Source organism: Sinocyclocheilus anshuiensis, unplaced genomic scaffold (genome assembly GCF_001515605.1).
Source record: "Sinocyclocheilus anshuiensis isolate Anshui unplaced genomic scaffold, SAMN03320099.WGS_v1.1 scaffold805, whole genome shotgun sequence".
Lineage (NCBI taxonomy): Eukaryota > Metazoa > Chordata > Actinopteri > Cypriniformes > Cyprinidae > Sinocyclocheilus > Sinocyclocheilus anshuiensis.
The window spans coordinates 519,793-540,707 of NW_015540884.1; the positions used below are offsets into that span (position 1 = coordinate 519,793).

The 20,915-nt window shown below is 38.9% G+C and overlaps 3 protein-coding genes across 5 annotated transcripts in view; 1 reads left to right on the forward strand and 2 right to left on the reverse strand.

Annotated features, from left to right (window-relative positions):
* The window catches only part of LOC107688626 (gelsolin-like), a 9,877-nt gene extending 3,132 nt beyond the window's left edge, over positions 1-6,745 (reverse strand). Inside the window, exons 1-11 of one of the 2 annotated variants that reach the window (XM_016486341.1) lie at positions 6,644-6,745; positions 5,452-5,648; positions 5,196-5,350; positions 4,913-5,074; positions 4,664-4,813; positions 4,181-4,270; positions 3,961-4,093; positions 3,563-3,867; positions 3,440-3,466; positions 1,554-1,672; positions 1,241-1,331 (exon numbers count right to left, since the gene is read on the reverse strand). In XM_016486341.1, coding sequence (XP_016341827.1) covers positions 1,241-1,331; positions 1,554-1,672; positions 3,440-3,466; positions 3,563-3,867; positions 3,961-4,093; positions 4,181-4,270; positions 4,664-4,813; positions 4,913-5,074; positions 5,196-5,350; positions 5,452-5,644 — 1,425 coding nt within the window. In that variant the 5' untranslated portion in view covers positions 5,645-5,648; positions 6,644-6,745. Of the gene's footprint in view, positions 1-1,240; positions 1,332-1,553; positions 1,673-3,019; positions 3,111-3,332; positions 3,467-3,562; positions 3,868-3,960; positions 4,094-4,180; positions 4,271-4,663; positions 4,814-4,912; positions 5,075-5,195; positions 5,351-5,451; positions 5,649-6,643 lie in introns of both variants that reach the window. The other variant, XM_016486340.1, reaches the window with a different exon arrangement.
* A 973-nt stretch (positions 6,746-7,718) lies between these two features.
* On the forward strand, positions 7,719-12,868 carry LOC107688628 (ras-related protein Rab-14-like). 2 transcript variants are annotated; one of them, XM_016486343.1, is made up of 8 exons: positions 7,719-7,869; positions 8,568-8,626; positions 8,772-8,825; positions 10,295-10,472; positions 10,600-10,666; positions 10,833-10,920; positions 11,868-11,898; positions 12,006-12,868. In XM_016486343.1, the coding sequence occupies exons 2-8, from the start codon at positions 8,575-8,577 to the stop codon at positions 12,181-12,183; spliced, it is 648 nt and encodes a 215-aa protein (XP_016341829.1). In that variant the 5' UTR covers positions 7,719-7,869; positions 8,568-8,574; the 3' UTR covers positions 12,184-12,868. The 2 variants fall into 2 exon arrangements, with proteins under 2 accessions (XP_016341829.1, XP_016341830.1); XM_016486344.1 differs by lacking the exon at positions 7,719-7,869 and adding an exon at positions 8,372-8,458.
* Positions 12,869-13,433: 565 nt separating this feature from the next.
* Positions 13,434-20,915, reverse strand: part of LOC107688625 (centriolin-like) — a 28,385-nt gene continuing 20,903 nt past the window's right edge. The window contains exons 34-43 of the mRNA XM_016486339.1: positions 20,686-20,903; positions 19,479-19,636; positions 19,329-19,393; positions 19,058-19,246; positions 18,166-18,370; positions 17,931-18,064; positions 16,734-16,862; positions 16,369-16,572; positions 14,909-14,971; positions 13,434-14,807 (exon numbers count right to left, since the gene is read on the reverse strand). Of these exons, the coding sequence (XP_016341825.1) occupies positions 14,652-14,807; positions 14,909-14,971; positions 16,369-16,572; positions 16,734-16,862; positions 17,931-18,064; positions 18,166-18,370; positions 19,058-19,246; positions 19,329-19,393; positions 19,479-19,636; positions 20,686-20,903 (1,521 nt within the window). The 3' untranslated portion in view covers positions 13,434-14,651. The remainder of the gene's footprint in view (positions 14,808-14,908; positions 14,972-16,368; positions 16,573-16,733; positions 16,863-17,930; positions 18,065-18,165; positions 18,371-19,057; positions 19,247-19,328; positions 19,394-19,478; positions 19,637-20,685; positions 20,904-20,915) is intronic.

Below are 20,915 nucleotides of genomic sequence, written 5' to 3' on the forward strand. Positions count from 1 at the left end.
TGAAAGAATCCCCCCCCTTTAAAATAATCACATTTTGTTGCTCTGCAGCCTGAAATGAAAATGGACACCATTTTTGTTTTATCCAGCTGTATTTACTCAGTGCAACTTATAACATCCAAGTGAAAGATATAGCCTAACACCAACATGTCAGGAAGAAAAAAAAAAACAATCACTGAGTTGGAAAAAGGATCACCCCCTCCTAAAATGAGTTGTAAACTCAATCAGCTGTAGCTAATCACCTTCTCAATGGCACACAAAGCCAGTTGACTTTCAACTGTGATCAGTTGTGGTCATTTTGATTAGCTCAGCATGAAAAGAGCCTTCCTGGAGCATTTCAGTCCTTGGTAGTGCAGCTGAAGCAAACAATCAACTATGGGTGGCAAGGCCTTGTCAGAAGATCTCCAGGATAAAGTTGTGGACAGGCACAAGTCAGGAGACTTGAAAAAAAAATTCAAAGGCTTTATCAATGCCTAGAAGCACAATGAAGCCTATTATTAAAAAGTGGAAGGTATTTGGTACAACACAGACCCTCCCTAAATCAGGACTTCATTCCAAACTGGATGAAAGAGCCAGGAGGAAACTGGTCAGAAAGGCTACCATGAGGCCTACAGCAAATCTGAAGCAGTTGCAGGAATTTGACAAGAGTGGTCATTGTGTGCATGTGACAACAATATCACAAATTCTCCACAAATGTGGCTTGTATGGGAGGGTTGCAAGAAAAAAAGCCACTCCTCAAGTAAGGCCACATGCAGTCACGACTGAGCTTTGCCAAAACGCACTTTGAAGATTCTGAGGCCACATGGAAAAAGGTGTAATGTCAGATGAGACTACAATTGAATTACTTTAAATTTTTTTCTGACATTTTTTCTGAATCTTTCACTTGGATTTTATAACTTGCACGGAGTAAATACAGCTGGATAAACCAAAAACTCCAAAAACTGTCATTTCAGGCTACAAAAGCAACAATGTGATTATTTTAAAGGGGGGTGATTCTTTTCTATACCCACTGTATATCAAGGGTTTCTAGTTTGGTGTACTGCAGACAGAGCTCCAATCCTGATTATAAACCCACCCAAACCTGCTAATCAAGGTCTTCAGGATTACTAGAAACCGTCAGGCAAGTGTGTTAGGGCAGGTTGGAGCTAAACTCTGCAGGACATTTGCGCTCCAGGAGCAGGATTGGACACTCCTGGTCTATAATTTAGTAGTAGGTGAATAATGTGCACCAAGCAATTGTCACCTGCACAGGACTCCCACCGAGCTCTGTATCAAGCTGGGCAGCCAGAATGGCAGAAGCTCCTTTCTCATCTTGACTGGACTCTTCCCCCTGCCTGCGGACATAACAAACAACTCCATTTAATAAACCTTTGCAGTGATGACTCATCCTATTGACAAACAGAAGCTTAGCCTGGTGGGCCTAAGAGATACTAAAAGACCGTGTTCTGTTACCCGAGTGTTTTTGTGTAACATGAGCAGACAAAGACCTTGGCTTAGAAACAGGTTCAGCCATTCATAAAAGATTGAATGGATTCCAGTAGGTCTGTAGCCCTTACCATATATATATAATCTGCCCCTGACGTCCCCCATGCTTGTAGCTGTACAGGATGATGTAACTGTCTCCTCCAAAGAACTGCCCATGAATGGATGGGTCAACTGGAACCTTGTCTGAACCCTCAATGAGCCAGATCTTTCCAAAGCAACAAAACAAGACAAATTGTCCATTATTTTGTCTACTTTAAAAAACACATGATAGTTGCAATCTGTTGCACAACAGTACATTTACCTTTTTCTCCCCCTTCCCGTCATCTACCATTCCATGCTGAGCAGCCATTGCCTCTGATTTGTGCAGAGATGTTGCATCAAAGGGCACTTTCTTGATCTTGGCAATTTTGTTGGGCACATAGGCTTTTCCCATACAGTGCAGCTGAAGCAAACAATCAACTATGGGTGGCAAGGCCTTGTCAGAAGATCTCCAGGATAAAGTTGTGGACAGGCACAAGTCAGGAGACTTGAAAAAAAATTCAAAGGCTTTATCAATGCCTAGAAGCACAATGAAGCCTATTATTAAAAAGTGGAAGGTATTTGGTACAACACAGACCCTCCCTAAATCAGGACTTCATTCCAAACTGGATGAAAGAGCCAGGAGGAAACTGGTCAGAAAGGCTACCATGAGGCCTACAGCAAATCTGAAGCAGTTGCAGGAATTTGACAAGAGTGGTCATTGTGTGCATGTGACAACAATATCACAAATTCTCCACAAATGTGGCTTGTATGGGGGGGGTGCAAAAAAAAAGCCTCTCCTCAAGAAAGGCCTCATGCAGTCACGATTGAGCTTTACCAAAACACACCTTGAAGATTCTGAGGCAGATAAGACTAAAATTGAAGTATATGGCCTCAACACCAAACGATATGTCTGGCAGAAATCCAGTACAGCTCACCATCCAAATAACAGCATTCCTACAGTAAAGCATGGAGGTGGTAACATCCTGTTATGGGGGTGTTTCTCTGCAGCAGGGACTGGAGCACTTGTCAGGACACGACTGAGCTTTGCCAAAACGCACTTTGAAGATTCTGAGGCCACATGGAAAAAGGTGTAATGTCAGATGAGACTACAATTGAATTACTTTAAATTTTTTTCTGACATGGTGACATCTTTCACTTGGATTTTATAACTTGCACGGAGTAAATACAGCTGGATAAACCAAAAACTGTCTCTTTCTTCATTTCAGGCTACAAAAGCAACAATGTGATTATTTTAAAGGGGGGTGATTCTTTTCTATACCCACTGTATATCAAGGGTTTCTAGTTTGGTGTACTGCAGACAGAGCTCCAATCCTGATTATAAACCCACCCAAACCTGCTAATCAAGGTCTTCAGGATTACTAGAAACCGTCAGGCAAGTGTGTTAGGGCAGGTTGGAGCTAAACTCTGCAGGACATTTGCGCTCCAGGAGCAGGATTGGACACTCCTGGTCTATAATTTAGTAGTAGGTGAATAATGTGCACCAAGCAATTGTCACCTGCACAGGACTCCCACCGAGCTCTGTATCAAGCTGGGCAGCCAGAATGGCAGAAGCTCCTTTCTCATCTTGACTGGACTCTTCCCCCTGCCTGCGGACATAACAAACAACTCCATTTAATAAACCTTTGCAGTGATGACTCATCCTATTGACAAACAGAAGCTTAGCCTGGTGGGCCTAAGAGATACTAAAAGACCGTGTTCTGTTACCCGAGTGTTTTTGTGTAACATGAGCAGACAAAGACCTTGGCTTAGAAACAGGTTCAGCCATTCATAAAAGATTGAATGGATTCCAGTAGGTCTGTAGCCCTTACCATATATATATAATCTGCCCCTGACGTCCCCCATGCTTGTAGCTGTACAGGATGATGTAACTGTCTCCTCCAAAGAACTGCCCATGAATGGATGGGTCAACTGGAACCTTGTCTGAACCCTCAATGAGCCAGATCTTTCCAAAGCAACAAAACAAGACAAATTGTCCATTATTTTGTCTACTTTAAAAAACACATGATAGTTGCAATCTGTTGCACAACAGTACATTTACCTTTTTCTCCCCCTTCCCGTCATCTACCATTCCATGCTGAGCAGCCATTGCCTCTGATTTGTGCAGAGATGTTGCATCAAAGGGCACTTTCTTGATCTTGGCAATTTTGTTGGGCACATAGGCTTGTCCCATACCCTTTGTCTGGTCTGTGTCACGCCAGAACTTGAAGAACTGTTTGAAAAGAGGAGTCTCTCCATTCTCCGGGATAATCTGGACCTCAGTGTGTTTAGGATAGCCCATCTTACTTATGAAGTCCTCAGCAGCTTTCATACCTGCACGTCGCTCTTCTTTATTAGCCTCTTTACCTGTTATATTAAAGAAACAAAAGGGCAAGATTTTCATTCAGGCATGTCCCAAATGCAAATTTGGAATTCATTTGAATGATGTGCTCAGCTGACCTTTCCAGACAAATATCTTGCCATTGGAACCATGATCCAAGATGAAGCAGTCGGTGGACTGCAGTGCACTCTGGGAAAAGGGGTTTTCATCTGCCACCAAAGTGACAGACATACCGCCACTGGCATTTGAGACCTAGGTAATAATGACCACCAGAATAAACCATTTTGTTAAGTTTTCAATATTTCTCAGGGAAAACCTAGAGAGTATAGCTTACTGTACCGTGTATAATTTTGCAGACTTCCTGTTGGATGCATCAGTCTTGGTGTCTTCAGTCTGTGCATCAGGAAGTTCAGGCTTTGGTCCAAGCATCTGACAAAATATAGTAAAGCATTCACATTCAGAAAATAATATTGAATACTTACTAAATGCTAGAATACACTACACAATGTTTGCCCTGATTTTTGATTGATTTGCAGTCTGGAAGAGTCAACACTAGTTGAGGTAGTCAGAGCCAGTTCAGTTCAGTCAAACATCAAGCATGTTTGATATTTTACAAACTTTTACTTCTAGCAATGAGGCACATGTCTCTGTGTGAGTTTATTGTGTCTGGAATGACTTGATGGTCTGGTAGTGTGAGATCTTCAGTTGTCAGCAAGTATATGATGCTTAATTTTTCAAATATTGTGTGGTGTATTCTAGCCTTAAGGCACTAACCTATATCAAAAATGAATGAATGAAACGTCTTTCTTTTATTATACTAACCGCTAGCATCTTCTCATTCTCTGATCCTTCTTCACATACAAGAAGTTTTGCTCTCCCACAACGTTCATTATCACGAATATCTTTGGAAACACTGGTGGCCTTCAGTCTCTCAAATTGGTTACACTTGGACCCACACCACTGGTATATCTCCTGATGAAAGTAGAAGAGAAACAGCATGAATACATGGGATACCTTATGATAAAATGCAAGAGAGAGAAAAGGCAACAATTAATTCATATCATCTTTCACCTGTCCAAAGTCTAGGATGAAGCAATCACCCTTGTTGAAGCTGTCCCAACTCACGGGTACCTCAATGGCCCGGACTACACGTCTGCCACTCACATGGAGAACTCGCTTCACATTCACTTCACCGGAAGCTACGTGTTTGAATCCAGAGGCAACTCCTCCTTGCTGAAGAAATGAAAAGCAGTTTAAGGAAAAATTATTTACTGTTTTGCTATTATGAACTGACCAAGTATCCAAATACATTTTATATGCATCAAAGCATGGTACACGTATTAACTCTACCCACCATGTATTTAAGGCCTGATTTGAAGTAGCCTACAAAGGTTTTTGACTCATATCCCTGAACTTCTCTGTACTGGATTGGTTTTCCTCCAAGGAAATCGTCCATTTGCACGGTGAAGATAGCAGCTGCCCCACTCTCATCCATTGAGCATGCATCACCTGGAGATGCAATTAACAATGTTCATAAACAGATTTTCAGTGAACATGCACACCATTTACTGAGTGAGAGGACCTTACATTTACACTAACCACATTCTCACCTATCCAGAAGTGAAGGTCATATTGTAGATTTCCAGAGTTTTGCTTTATGGTATTGAGAATGAGGTAGGTATCGCCGGCGTAGAAGCCACCATGAAGATTCTTAGGGACAGGAACCAAATCCATGTTTTCAATCCTCCATACCTGCAGGCCTGGCTGCTTCCCTGCCTTCTCAAATTCAGGGTGGTTCACCATGGTGCTGTTTGAAAACAACATCTATTGTAACAGCCATACACAATAGCCATATTTTGCATGCTCTTGTGTTCCACATAAGTCTATTGTTGAGAATAAGATTAAACAGAGGAAGGATTGTGTACTTTGTTCTTCATTTCCTATTAAACGGATCCATCAAAAGAAAACAAAAGGCAGTTTCTGTCTCTCGGTCTACAACACTTTGTCTGCATCTTTAAAACTGTTCTAATGCTTCCGCAATCAAACCACTCTCCTGGTATGAGGTGGATGATGAGGTGGATGAGTCTCGTCATGCCCTCAGGCAGAGATCTCCACCCCCAATGAAAAAAGGAAGAGTCAGAAAGGGCGGGTCTCTCTTGGCACTGCAGAGGTGCAGCAGCACAACAATTGGCTTACTTCAACACTTACCTGTTCTCAACCACTGTATGCCATTCAGGAGTAGACAATAAAAAAGGTTAAAGGTAAAAGTTACCCTGCTTGCATAATCTGACATGAAATGCAGTTTATTGGTTACTATAGTGATAATATAATTTGCAGTATTTATAGAGAATTATTATTATTTTTTTTAAATACCACTGGTCTATATTAGATCAGGGCCGGTTGCATAATAGACTAGTCTTAAAAAGTTAGCCATCTAATTTGTTTTCTTCTAGACTGGTCATAACTGTTTAAAGTCAGTTACAACAACATAGATTGGCCCAATTTTAATCATAAAACTGAGATTGATTATCTCTTGGCTAACTGCTAGTTGGTCAAACTAGTTCTTAAGACACATTCTTAACATAGTGGCTGTTTATGCAACCGGCCCTAGTTTAGTTTTTCAGTTAGAATAATGCATTAATAGATACACACAAAAAATACATTACCTACCGTAAATGAGTGATGCTTGAGAAAAGTAATTAATTAATAGCATCATCAGCTGGTGACTATGCATCAGGAAACACATGAATGCGTCTCTATACTAAAGCCCCATGAAATAGAATGCTTTCGAAATATGCCTACCTGCTGGGTAAAGCTTTCTTTTAAGGTATTATCAACAGATGAGTCCGGGACGACAGCTGTAGGTTTGAGCACTGAGCTTCCGCAGGTACTGAGAGTAACATCTTCAACAGGTTTATTTTATTTGCATATGAAACCCCTCCTCTCATTAGTCAACTCTACGAACATGCATTTTCTTCCGGGAAAAACAACCACACACACACACACACACACACACACACACACACACACACACATATATTGTGCAGAGTTTGCGGTTTGATGTTACTATATAATACAATGTTTAGTTTCAAATGCACAGTACATTTTTACACTGATTCAGTTGTTTCATTGATTCTCTGAGGCTTGATCGCACCAGTCTTAATAAAGGAGACACCGTGTAGTGCGCCATTATATGTCTAGAAAGGTTTTGCTTTAGAGAGTGTGCAGAATACAACGTGTACAACAAATACAACAAAAAACGAGCGTGCAGAATACAACGTGTGTATATTATTCTGTCCATTCATATAATGGTAAAGGGGAGACCGTGGCAAAACATTAGGCTAACGGAAGAGCTAAACTGACAACGAATATTGCAACTAAAATGATAAATATTTATGTTTATTTTAAAACCTGTGTGGCAGCTTGCCTGGACTTGGCCCCTTACGAAAATTAACCATGGTTTTATTATAGTAAAAGTGTATGTATTTACGTATGTATATAAGTTATTATTATTTTTTTGCCTATTTGTATAACCACAGTTTTACCACAAACACCATGGTTAACTATGGTTAGTGTAGCAAAACCATGGTTAATTTGTGGTTACCATGATTTAACTATAGTAACCATGCTTTTTTGGTTTTATTAACTATGGTTCATTTTCGTAAGGGGCATTTATGAAAATACTCTTTTTGGGTTTTTGAGAAAAGCTTCTTCCTTCTGAACCAATTATATTCTGTTTTCGCTTTTGAACATTGTCACTTTAGGAAAAGCAGTTATTTACCATTTGTATTTGGTTTGCTTTTTGTGTGAAGTGACGATTATTATTGCATCCATTTTTTGAGGAAGCACATTAGTCCAGTAGAGGAGTGTGTGTGTGTGTGTGGTGCTGTTGCTCCAGTAGAGGTCGCTGCTCTCACTGTTTTGTGTTTTCATCCTAGCAGCACTTTTAGAGGAAGAAAGCGGCCGGACGGCTCACACACGCCGAGACCAACCCAAACCTCCAAAAACCACTTGAATTTATATTTTAGGTAAAGGATAAACACATGAAAAGACACATTTCACAATACTACGTTTCAAAATCGTTGGATACTAACGACTGCCACTGTTTTTAACGCTTTACTGGTCTGATTTTAGTAGTAGCTGTTAGCTTTAGCATCTCTGGGTTTGGTTCAGCGCGAGGTCAGCTAACGCTAACTAGTCCTCTAATGCTCAACATTAACATATTTATCGTCTGAAATGCGACACGGAAAGACAAGTGCTGCTGGCTTAAGCGTTAAAAATACTTTGGAGTGATTTTAATTAGGTGTGGTCTAGCATATAGCTGCGAGACCTCTGACAGCAGTGTGTGATTAGCTGATTAGTCAGTCATGGCGCTGGCTGATTGTAGTGCTGCAGTCAGTGTTTATGCTCCTTTAGCTCAGTGTCACGTTACTCTGTACCCGTATACATTTACATCTACATAACTAACGTGTTTGCTTGTCATTTCCGCATAGTTATCATCCCGAATTTGTCCTGAACGCTCACTACCGAGGTTAGGTGAACTTGTGGAGGAAAAGGGAAACGTGTCTTAATAGACAATAGTAGGACAGTCGGTCAGCTGAGCGCTGCTGGATTGCTGTCAGTGTGGTTTCATTTTGTTGCTATGAATTCTCAATATTTGGTTTGTTTCGACTGTTTATGGGTTAATGTGTCATTTTAAGCTTTGAATCATTTTTCTTCTTTCCAGAGCAAAAATGACGACTGCACCATATAACTATTCCTATATTTTCAAATATATCATTATTGGTAAGTGAGTAGTCCGTTTTCTACTACGTGTGCACTGCCTTATAGAACATACAATATGTTATATAAACGTTTCATAATATTTAATGCTTTCTTTGGACATTTTGTTGTCTTTTTCATGCGTATGAACCATTTGGTGTCTTTATAGGTGACATGGGCGTTGGAAAGTCATGTTTACTCCACCAGTTCACAGAAAAGAAATGTAAGTGCTAAGAGTGGTATGAATTACGCTAAAACAAGGCAAAAGTGCATTTTGAGATACAGGCTAACACCACCTACTAGTTTTATCACAATACTGGAATTAATCATTTTGATACAATAACTTGCAAAACATCAATATTCGATCCAATATCATTTTGATACCACAGGGAAAATTACCACAACATTAAGGGCATAAAATTTGAACAGTATCTAAGTTCATCTACTTGACCGTAATCATAACAAATAAGTATTTTTTCTTATGAACTATTGTCTTTGAGATTCCTCAGGCCCAATAGCTATTATTTAATAGTAATGATAATATATTATTAATAATTTATATGTATTATTATTTCCAAAACAGAAATATATTACTATTGTAATACAACTACACTAAAATAAAATATATATTTTTTAATTTTATTATAAATTATTATTTCACAATTATTTTCACAATTAATTATTTTACTTTACATTGCAGTAGAAAAATTATAATACTTTTTGTGTTTCTTGTAAGAGTTAAAGCCTTAAGCTTTTATTTCTGTGGGAAACTGCAGAGAAACCTTTTGATTTTCTTTGACAACACAAAATTGTCAAATAATCACAAATCTTAATTGCATATCTACAATTGATTGCAAATCTTGTAAAAAAGCTGTAATGATCTGTCCACAAAAATGGAGATTATGGAATGTGAAAACAAAGCTTAACTGGTATATGTTGAATTTTTTAAATGCATGTTGTGCACATACATCTTCTGATGCCGCTGGACACATGATCAGTGATGTTCCTGGAATCATCGGGTGTTTCGGGTCTTTCAACATCATACACCCTCCTCCAGGTGACCCAGCTGAGGCTGATCAGACCCCAGCTTGTGTCCAGCTGGCTGGCTACTTAGTACTCCATGGCTCTCCTCTTTTTAGCCATAGCCACCTTGAAGCCCTCTCTGCTGCTTCTGTGGTGCTGTGTATAGCTACCCTCCTGCTCGCTCCCTCAATGCCCAGCTCTCTGTAGGCTCTGGCCAAGGAACGTGCTGCAAACCCCCTACATCCAACTTCAACTGGGATGCACCTCGCTCTCCATCCTGCCTGCTTGCAGTCGCTGACGAGTCCTTCATACTTGGAGAGCTTCCTTTCAAAAGCTTCTTCCAAGCGATCTTCCCAAGGGACGGTCACATGCAAACTGTGAAGTTTGAAGTTCACAGCATTTACTGTGAATCGAGCCACTATAAAATGCTAAAATTACCAGATCATGAGCTATTGTGGAAAAAGAGTATCAAAACAGTTTGAAGCATATAAGTATCTGTGTATCAAAAAAAAAAATCTGTATTTTTGACAACACTACCATATATATATATATATATATATATGTTATCCTTTTTATGTTGATTATTGGTTACAAACCTTTTGTCATTTTGTAATGAAAAGTCCTTTTATTTAGTCTAAAATAATTTTTTTTTTTATTCACTCTTTTTAGTTATGGCCGACTGTCCTCATACTATTGGCGTTGAGTTTGGCACACGGATTATTGAAGTGAGTGGGCAGAAGGTGAAGCTTCAGATTTGGGACACTGCAGGGCAGGAGAGATTCCGCGCCGTCACACGCAGCTACTACAGAGGAGCCGCAGGGGCCCTCATGGTGTATGACATCACCAGGTAGACCAGTATTCTGCTCTGATTGCATTGACATTACCTGTTTGATGTTACCTTTTGATTTGCGCTTATTATCATATTATTTTTAAAAGTCACAACAAGGAACATATGCGATTCGTGTTGTTTGCAGGCGAAGCACATACAATCACCTCAGCAGCTGGTTGACTGATGCCAGGAATCTCACCAATCCCAATACTGTAAGTTCCTTATTAGCTTCAGCAACAGTCCAAACTTGGTAAATGATTCCTTTACATTTCCATTTGAGTGAATGGTGTTGGAGCTTCATACATATTTTAACTGCAGATGTGGTTTGCACAAAGACCAAACTTGAGCCTGTGTAAGACAATCTGAATCTTTCCTCAGGTGATCATTCTAATTGGTAACAAAGCAGACCTAGAAGCCCAGCGTGATGTCACATATGAAGAGGCCAAGCAGTTTGCTGAAGAAAACGGTAAGGTGGTTGGTTAAGAAGAAAACGCAAGTTAGAATATTCAAGGTCTTATTTAGGCAAGTGGTTTTTGTTAAAGGAATAGTTAACCAAAAAATGAAAATTTGCTAAAAGCAACCAAGATGTAGGTGAGTTTGTTTCTTCATCTCAACAGATTTGGGGAAATTTAGCATTACAGCACTTGCTCACCAGTGGATCCTCTGCAGTGAATGGGTGCCGTCAGAATGAGAGTTCAAACAGCTGATAAAAACATCACAATAATCCACATGACTCCATTTTATCAGTTAACACCTTGTGAAGCGGAAATCTGCATGTTTGTAAGAAACAAATCCATCATTAAGGCTTTTTAAAATGTCAGTTCTGGCCAAAATACCAGTCCATAACCATCCCCTGTTGTTCTAACAGCAAAATCCACAAACATATTTGTTTAGAACTGTTTTGGACTGTTTTCGCTTGTAAACAGTGATTGATCTGTGCATATTTCTCTACTGATTAAGACGAGACGACTTCTATTGGAGAAAGCAATATTATGAATAGAGGTCTCGTATTTTAGCAGAAAGCAATGGTTTAAAGTTAAAATGCCTTAATGATGGGTTATGTTTATTATAAACGCTCATCGCTTTGCTTCACAAAACATTCATTGATAAACTGGAGTCATTACATGTGGATTATGGTGATGTTTTTTATCAGCTGTTTAAACTCTCATTCTGGCGGCACCCATTCACTGCAAAGCAAGTTGGTAAGCAAGTGAAGTAATACAAAATTTCTCCAAATTTGTTCCGATGAAGAAACAAACTCGCCTACATCTAGGGTAATTTTAAACAAATTTTCATTTTTGGGTGAACACTTCCTTTAAACTGAACTGCTTTTAGATCAAAATGATGAAGCGGTTCATTGTACATTGTAGGACACTCCACGCTCAGTTTCACATCTCCAATTTTTTGAAACAGGTTTGTTATTCCTCGAGGCAAGCGCAAAAACGTAAGTGGCCTTTAGACCATCTGCCGGCACAGCATACACTCTTCATCTGTAGAATGTATTTCACATTTCAGTCCTCTTTAGCATCTCTGCAAATGTCCCTCCAACAGAGGCGAGAATGTGGAGGATGCGTTCCTTGAAGCCGCAAAGAAGATCTACCAGAACATTCAGGACGGCAGCCTGGACCTGAACGCGGCCGAGTCAGGGGTCCAGCATAAGCCCACCGCTCCCCAGGGTGGCCGGCTCAGCAGTGACGCACAGCCCCAGAAGGAGGGCTGCAGCTGTTAATGACCATGAAGACTTCACTCTCTCTCTATTTCTCGATTCCTTCTTCTCCCACATCCCACGTTTGCGTCCCTCTGCATCTAAAAGCTTCTCCCCTTCCGGTATGATTGCTCATGGAGTCTGGGGCCAGATGGCTCTGGAGGTGTAACGAAATTAATTCCCTCCTTACTGCTCTCTTCTTCCCTTCCTCCTCTTCTCCTGTCTTCCCTCAGCTGTTTTGCTTATTTCTCTTACGCACACATCCCAGTGCTCTCAGGAAGCACTCGAGGGAGGACGGCTCCTCCGCTGAACACTAAACCTGAAGAGAGAAGATTATTGTCGATAAACTGAAGAAATGCTGGGTTTATCCTTTAAAGACGTGATGTGCATAACCATAAACTAAACATCTCATGTACAGGAGCTGTCTGAATACTAGAGTAATGTAAATGAAACAGAAATATTGGCAGACGTTATTCGTGTTGACATGATGAAGTGATCAGCAGGATATGCATCAATATTGTAACATTTTGTTAAAAGTTCTAAAACTGAAATATTGTATTGTTTTAAATTAGTTTTTGCAGTTTCACATCCAATCACCAAATATTTATCCCTGTTTGTACCTATTCAGGAAATAATATACATGTACTATACAGGATTAGTATTGTTTTGAGAAGAATCTCAATGGAAGGTCCATTGTAAAAAAAAAAAATCAGTCGATTCAGACAGTTGTTTTAATTTAGTAACTGTTATAGTAATATATTGAAAAGGACGGGACACATTTTAGGTCCTGAAGAATGTTTTCCGCACTTTGCAGTTTTGATTCGGTTTTCCGAGGGCCAGGAGCTTGTTTTGTGTTACTGAGGTCTAAAGTCTTTCATACTATGAGGTTTCAGATCCCCTTCGGTCTGTTCTTGAGCATCTGTAAAAATTTCAACATCACAGTAGCTTAAGAAAAACAGACCGTCAGGAGAATCATGTACCGAATGTTCAGGCCCAGCAAACCCTCATCATATCAAGATGTTCATATTGTTTTTACATTGATAATGTCAGTTGCCTTATATGCTTTTGTTCCCCCTGATGTGCTGCCCGTTTTATTCAAAACCCTCGTATAGCTTTTATCGAAAGAATTCCAGCAATTCACTTGTAATAGAGATTTTGAAAGAGCCTTTTCAAAAGCATTCCATTAAATTGATTTCCAAACACTGATCATGTTTTTGCACAGAGCTGAGTTTCTTAAAGGTTTCTTGAGCATGATGCATGATACAACTGCTTAATACAGACATCATGGTTTCCCCTAAAGGAGTTATTAATATCTTAAAAGTTATGAATATGTAACAAATAGGCATGAGAAACATAATTGTGGGGAAACTCGGCCCAGATCTGATTAGTACAGCAATTTGAAAAAAGAACTTCAAACGGGCTGATGCGACAACCAGCATCATGCAACATTTGCAATGAACATAAAAAGGCAAAAACAAGCACTCCAAATATGATTTTCTATTAAATTTGTGTATTATGGTAGATTTTAGATATGTTGTTTTGTAAGCTGAAAATCCATTTTTAATTTGCGCCTACCGTCTTGCTTTTTCCACATCTTAATGACATCTGCAAAAATTTATCTTCTGCTCAGTTATGTCTTCTGTAAGTGACTTTTGTTTGTAATTATGTTAATAAAGACAATACTGTAGACTGTGTTTTTGTCCACATACACGATTGGTCGCACTGTATATGAGCAATAATGAGACGAGAAACTGGACAAGCACATGAAAGAAAGACTATTGCACACTTAATTTAAGTTGTATTTGATTTGAGACAAACTATATAAAGAGAAGTGCTGTAATAAATACTCTGCATATATTGGCTTTGAATACAAGGTCATTTTTGACAACAGTCATGTAAAAATGAACATTCATTCCAGAGCACGGCCTGTTTTTCTTTTTTTGCAACGACATGAGTGCATCAATGACATCACATGATGAAACCTTCCTCCATCTGTTTCACCTGTAAACACTCACAAGACATTGTCTATTTTAACATGAGCAAACGTTAAGAAGGCACATACCGGTTTGTGTTAAAAATAATTTCATAAAGCTACAAGAACAAATCAAGAGGTAGAGAATAAACTTTCACCATCTTATTTTTACCTCAAATTTCAGTTTTCTTATTTGTGTATGGAAAGCGCTGATGCCAGCCTAGTTTTCTGGCATAAAGAAGGTTGAAACATCCAGCCTCTGCTCTAACTGAAGCAGGAAGTCACTGAGATGGTCTTGTGGATCTGGCTCAATGCTCTCTCTGTGCTTTTCTGGTTGATGCGGGTTTAATCAAACTGCTCATCTGATAAGATCTGTACTCCTCTGTAACCACCTGCTTTCATAATCTGACAAATAATGGAAATTAGTTCCTTCTTTACATATGCTGCTTGGATACTTTTCTGATATTTCCTCATGTCAATGAGGCTCAGTAGAGTATTGTTTCTGTTTTGGCAGAGCTTCCTAGTCACTCAAATAATAGGAGTCTTTGGAAGAGTTGCTGAGGAGCTGGTCCAGTTTGTCAACATGTCTGCGCAGACCCTGAATGCTGCCTTCAGTCTGCAGTCTGCGCTGACTCAGAACTTCCTGCTGGGAGAACATGCGTCTGCGCAGTTGAACCTGGATAGCATGGACAGACTCAGATTTAAAATTTTAAGACAAAATACAATTCAATGTCTCAAAGTTTGTTAGCTTATCAAATGATCAAGATTTGGCTGTACCTTGAAGTGGTCCTCCTGCTGCCTCAGTCTCTCCCTCAGTGCTTCGCCTCGCCACTGTTCATCCTGTTTGTAGCAAAAGATCAACATTAGCACTGTTGACTGCATCTCAACTCCTGATGCATTAATGATATATGGTTTGCAGAAGTGCCAGGTTTGAAAATACATAAGCAGAAATAAGATATGAGCTGAAGAAATCTTCAAAACAAAGTCATATGAGCTACTTTTTGGTAATTTTAAATTTTTTTTCAGTGCTGTAAAATTAAGTAAATGTTACTTTAGAGCAGTGGTTGACAACTTTGTTTTGACTCCAAGGCCACTGCAGTCCACAACAATGTTCAAAAGCCTCTTAATTTTGTTTTCAAAACGTACTATAATCTACGGGCAGGCCTAGTTTCTGTAAATTAAAAATAATTATTTAATTTCAATTATAATTATTCTACGGTTATTCTAGTCATTAACAATATCCTGGATAATGAATTAGGATAAGGATTTAAAAATATATTTTTACGCGACTGCTACCTGATAAAATATTTTAAATGAGCTACTTTTTGGTAATTTTAATTTTTTTTTCAGTGCTGTAAAATTAAGTAAATGTTACTTTAGAGCAGTGGTTGACAACTTTTTTTTGACTCCAAGGCCACTGCAGTCCACAACAATGTTCAAAAGCCTCTTAATTTTGTTTTCAAAACGTACTATAATCTACGGGCAGGCCTAGTTTCTGTAAATTAAAAATAATTATTTAATTTCAATTATAATTATTCTACGGTTATTCTAGTCATTAACAATATCCTGGATAATGAATTAGGATAAGGATTTAAAAATATATTTTTACGCGACTGCTACCTGATAAAATATTTTAAAGCTTGCCATAACTAGTAAAATGTGTATTCATTATAAAAAACAATGCCCATTGCATTTGAAGATTTTATGAATTTACCTGACTTTTCCAGGCCTAGAAAATGATGCTACTTCATACAGTATATCAAGGTTTTCCAAAACAGTGGAAACCCTGGTTCTGCGAAGAAACATTAAATGAAAGCTGATTGTTCACCCAAAAATGAAAGTATGTTGGTAACCAAACAGTTTCAGTTCCATCTGGTTTCCATTGTATTTTTTGTCCATACAACTGAAGTCAGTGACAACCGAAATGGTTTGGTTACCATCATTCTTCAAAATATCCCCAGAGTTTAGGTGAGTAATTTATGACAGAATTGTTGGGCTCTATCCCTTTAAGAAAGGTGAATTTAAATCATAAATATTTAGATTTCGTTGTTTAGGTTAGTAGTTTTAACCTATTTTAGTGCTCGATTTGATTTATTTGAAATAATTTTCATAGTTGTCATCAAGACGGACCCGGTCCCCTACATGAGAACCACTGCTTTAAAGTAATCTGTGCATTTTTACACCCATACCTCCCATACTAAAACACTTGTTTAGGAGGTGCATATGGAAAGGCTCACCTTAGTGTTGTATGCTGGGTTCCCCACGGATAGTGTAACATCGTGATGGTTCTCTTTCAGGCTGTCTGTGTCTGAGGAGGCACTAGAGGGCGGCTCCAGCTCCTTCAGCCCACTGTCAAGCTCCACTTTCACCTGTGACCTCACAGAGCGCACAGAGTCCTTGATCTCACACAGCCGAGCGTTGCCCTCCTCTTGGCTCTGCAACTGAGAGAGGCACATGACAGCCATTCATCTTCCTCATATTTACTGATTAGCACATGTGCTTCAGAAATTAGCCCAAACAAGTAGAACAAATATGTTTATCTGCAACAGATCTATTACAGCAAACAGATGTGGTGTGTTACAGTGCTATTTCCTGTTTGTACCTTGTCTCTGAGGCAGAGCAGCTCTTGGGAAATGGTTCTGAGCTGTTCCTGCAGTGTTCTGGCTTGTTTATGGTTTTCTTGAGCAGCTTTTTCCACAGTCAGCAGGTCCCTTTGGAGCCGTACACGCTCCTGAAACAAGCTCAAGTTAGTCTGACGGCTATAAACCATAGCAAAGCACACAGCCGGAGTGTGACTTTGTAAAATAAAGGAATGTTGAAATAATAAAGTCAGCACAATATACCCAATCATGACAGTATCATACTTACAGTCTAATTCTATTGGATTACTGCTTTATGAAATATGGCAGTCTCATTTCTTCAAATATTTTACAACCACTTGTTATAGTTGGCTAAGCAAGCCAATGCTGATAACCTTAAAATGGCCAAATATCAGATAAATAACCTTAACAGTGTTGATATTATTAATTACATTTATATATCTAAAATAAAGCTGAAATAAAATAAAATATAAACTTTAGATGAAAAAATGTAACAAAAAAACTTAGAATGTTGCATTGTCAACTGAAATAAAATAAGTTTACGTTGAAGTACTAAAATCAAATTAAAATTGAAATGAAACAATGAAAATAAGTTAAGCTAGATAGAAATAACTAAAATGAAATATAATGAAATATAAGTTTTATAATTAAAACTAATACAAATGACAAAAGAACATAAAAAATTACTAAAATATTTACATTGAAGTAGTAAAATTACATAAATAAAAGCTAAATAGAAATATAAAGAATTATTAAAATAATAAAAAGAACATAAAATTATCACATAAAATTACTAAAACTTAAATTTAAAATTGAAAAGAAAACCAAAAATATTAAAATAAACTCTAATTCAAAATATTAATAAATACTATAATAGTATACAAATAATACTAAAGTAACACTGAAATAAACAGCATGAAGATATATCAGAAGATATTTTGAAGAATGATTTTGTGCATATAATTAAAGTACATTTACAAATATATACCAAAACAAAAAAACCCCTGAAGAAATTCTTTAAAATACTTTCCTTTATGTAGCACAGAAGAAATAAGTCATACAGGGTTGGAACAACATTTAATTTTGTGTGAACTATCCATTTAATACTGTTAATGCCCTTAATGCTGTAGCACTTATGCAACAGCTCTATGGTCCATTAAATTGGCAGTGTAGTAATTATGGATCAGTGTGCCAATCACCTTTTCCACTCCCTGCAGTTTTTGCCTGTTTGTGTGGCTGTGTTTGCTTTGGGCCTCCTGACGTGCCTCCTGCAGGTGATGGGTCTCCTCAACAGCATGCTGGAGTCTTGAGTCCTGCTCACATACCTCCTGCTCTAAACACACACTCACACTTCAGAACAACAAAGGCAAGCCGATCTGCATTTATCAGGCTAAATGTAAGGGAACACATGGCAATGTTGCTCATGCAGCTCACCTAGTTTATCCACCTGCTCTTGTAGTGCAGTGCACTGTTTGCGCTCCCTCTGCAGGTCCATTTCTGCAGCTGCGACCTGCTCTATCTGGTCCAGCCTGAGGGCCAGAGCGCTCTCTACTGCCTGCAGCTGGGACTGCAACTTCTTCTGCCTCAGCCTGTGCTGCAGCTCCAGATCAGTACTCTGCTGCTGCTGCACCCTCACCAGCTACACACAGGACACAAATATGACCTCATTACCCTAAGACCCCCAGAAAATGACTCGAATTCGGGTAGCCCACATCATTCCTCGGACATAATGCTTTGACAAACTCAAAGTCTGCCACAGTTTCCCAGTTCTTCAAAAACAGATCAAATGGAGACGTTACTGGGAGGGAAGAGAGTTACCCAAAAAAATGCAGCAAAATTCATTTTTTAGCTGCACTCCCTCAAAAGACCAACTACTGCTTCGGTCAATATAATCATAGACTATCACTGTACATACAGGTGCGTCTCAATAAATTAGAATGTCATGGAAAAGTTCATTTATTTCAGTAATTCAACTCAAATTGTGAAACTCGTGTATTAAATAAAAGTATTTTTCTTCATAATGGTAAAAAGTAGCAAAAAAGGCCTGCACACTATTGTATTTAAAATACATGAGTATTTAAAAAAGCAACCGTGAGATAAAAGCCACAGCTTTACTGTATGTAAATTATTGTATGTAAACACTATCATTCCAATAAAGTATTTTAAGATTGAAAATTGAGATTTTAAAAGAAAACCATAAAGGACTTTTAATAAAGGGTGAATAAATGGTGACTTTTGGACTATGCCTTTAAGATCATTCATCATCCAGTTTCAAAGGATAAAGGATATGAAAAAATGTCTGTCAGATGACAGTGTGTCACTTCACCTTTTCATGTTCTTCAAGCTGTGTCTGTTTCATAACTACTTCTGCCTTGAGCTCCTGCAGCTGTTGACCCAGTCTGTCCAGCTTCTGTTGTCTCCTCCTGATCTTCTCCTCTTTCTCCTGCAGTTCGGCCTTTTGCGCCTTCTGTTGCTTCACAAGCTCTTCCCGCTGCCTTCTTGCAGCCTTCACCTCCTGACAACAAACAAAAGAAACACATTTCATGCTACAGGACAGCAACCTCCAATAGATCAGCAGCGTCTTGCTGTAAACTCACCTCTCTGATCTCATCTAACTGAGTTTGGGATTCCACCAGCTGTTTCTTCAATCTGCTCAACTCCTCTGTGGGTAAAAACAAGCATCTTAGTGTGTTGATTAAAATAAACACATAAGAGCTGATGTTAAAGTGAGACTGTTGAGCGGATACCCTCACGCTGTTGCTGCAAGGCTGCCGTGTCTCTGCTGATCTCCTGATGCAGGTCGTGTGCGTGTTTCTGGTCCTGTTGTAGTTTGTCCAGCTCAGTCTGTAGTCTTAGCAGCTCTGTTTCTGCCGCCCTCGCCCTCGTCTCTGTTGCTTCCAAACACCTGAAACCACAGCAATACATTCCATTAAAGCTACACCATAAACATGAATCCTATCAAGTCTAGATCATTTTAGAAGATTTAAACAGCTAATTTTTTTCACTGAAGTACGGCTGGACTGAAGTAGTGCTAGCATTAGCCTCAAAGAGTCAGAGGTTATACCCTCATTCACTATTCCCTACATCAGTCCAATAATATAGTGCACTTGAAGGACTGGATGAAAACGTGTGAGCAAATTCGGACACTCAGTGTGCCAGAAAGGCTGCCCCTTTTCCGTAGTTTGTGCTTGCAAGCTTCAGTAGTAATGTAACAATCCCAAAATCTGTCATAGAAACTAACTTGTATAAACCTTAATTAAACAATTTAATAATTAAGACCCAGGAACTCATTTTGCATGGCCCTAAAAGTGTATTATGGGTATTCTCTTTCCATTTAGTGTACATTGGACATACACTCAATGGCTACTTTGGTTCTGGACACCACTACAATATGGTTGTCCCCTCAAAAAGTGCACTATATAAGAGTATTTCAACATGATGTCTAGTCCAGATAACCAGATTTCCATCTGTATTTTTATGCATATTTATGAAAAATAAATCACTTTTCTCATAAGTGTCAATTTTGTTCTCTTGAATTTTTGCTCATCCAGTATGTTTCTCTCCCCTAGGCCGAGACAAAATAATAATAATATGTGGGAAGGCATACATGGATGATTTTTTGGTAAATTAAACTTTCATTTATTTTTTTAACTTGTATTAAAACAAAGCTATTGTTAATTATTCCGGCCAAGAACTGATCACTTAGACAAGAAGGACCTGTAAATGACTGATCAATGCAAAAATCAACCAACCACAATAAGATTTTATTTTTTTCAAGTCATATAGGAGCAGATGAATCTGAAATCATAATTGTCATAATGATAATAACAGAACCACCAACAACAAAGTGGCAGCTCTATCAAATATTGACACGGCAGTTTCGAAAGTCTCAGATGATTGTACAGACAATGCCAATAAAACATGAGAAAATCTTTGAAATTTTCCATACATTACCTCTGAGCGTGTGTCCGTCTGGCCTCCAGGTTTCTGCACTGTTCCTGCAGGCTGCTCCTCTCTTGGACTGCTGTGTCTGTTTGCTGCTGCAGGTCGAGGCTTTTCTGTTGGAGGGTGTGCAGCTCTGCTCTCTCTTTCTCCAGCAGGTTCATCTGACCCTCAGCCTCACCACACTGCTCCTGCAGCTCCTGCTGCACACGCTGCAGTTCCACATGCAACTGAGCAGCAGA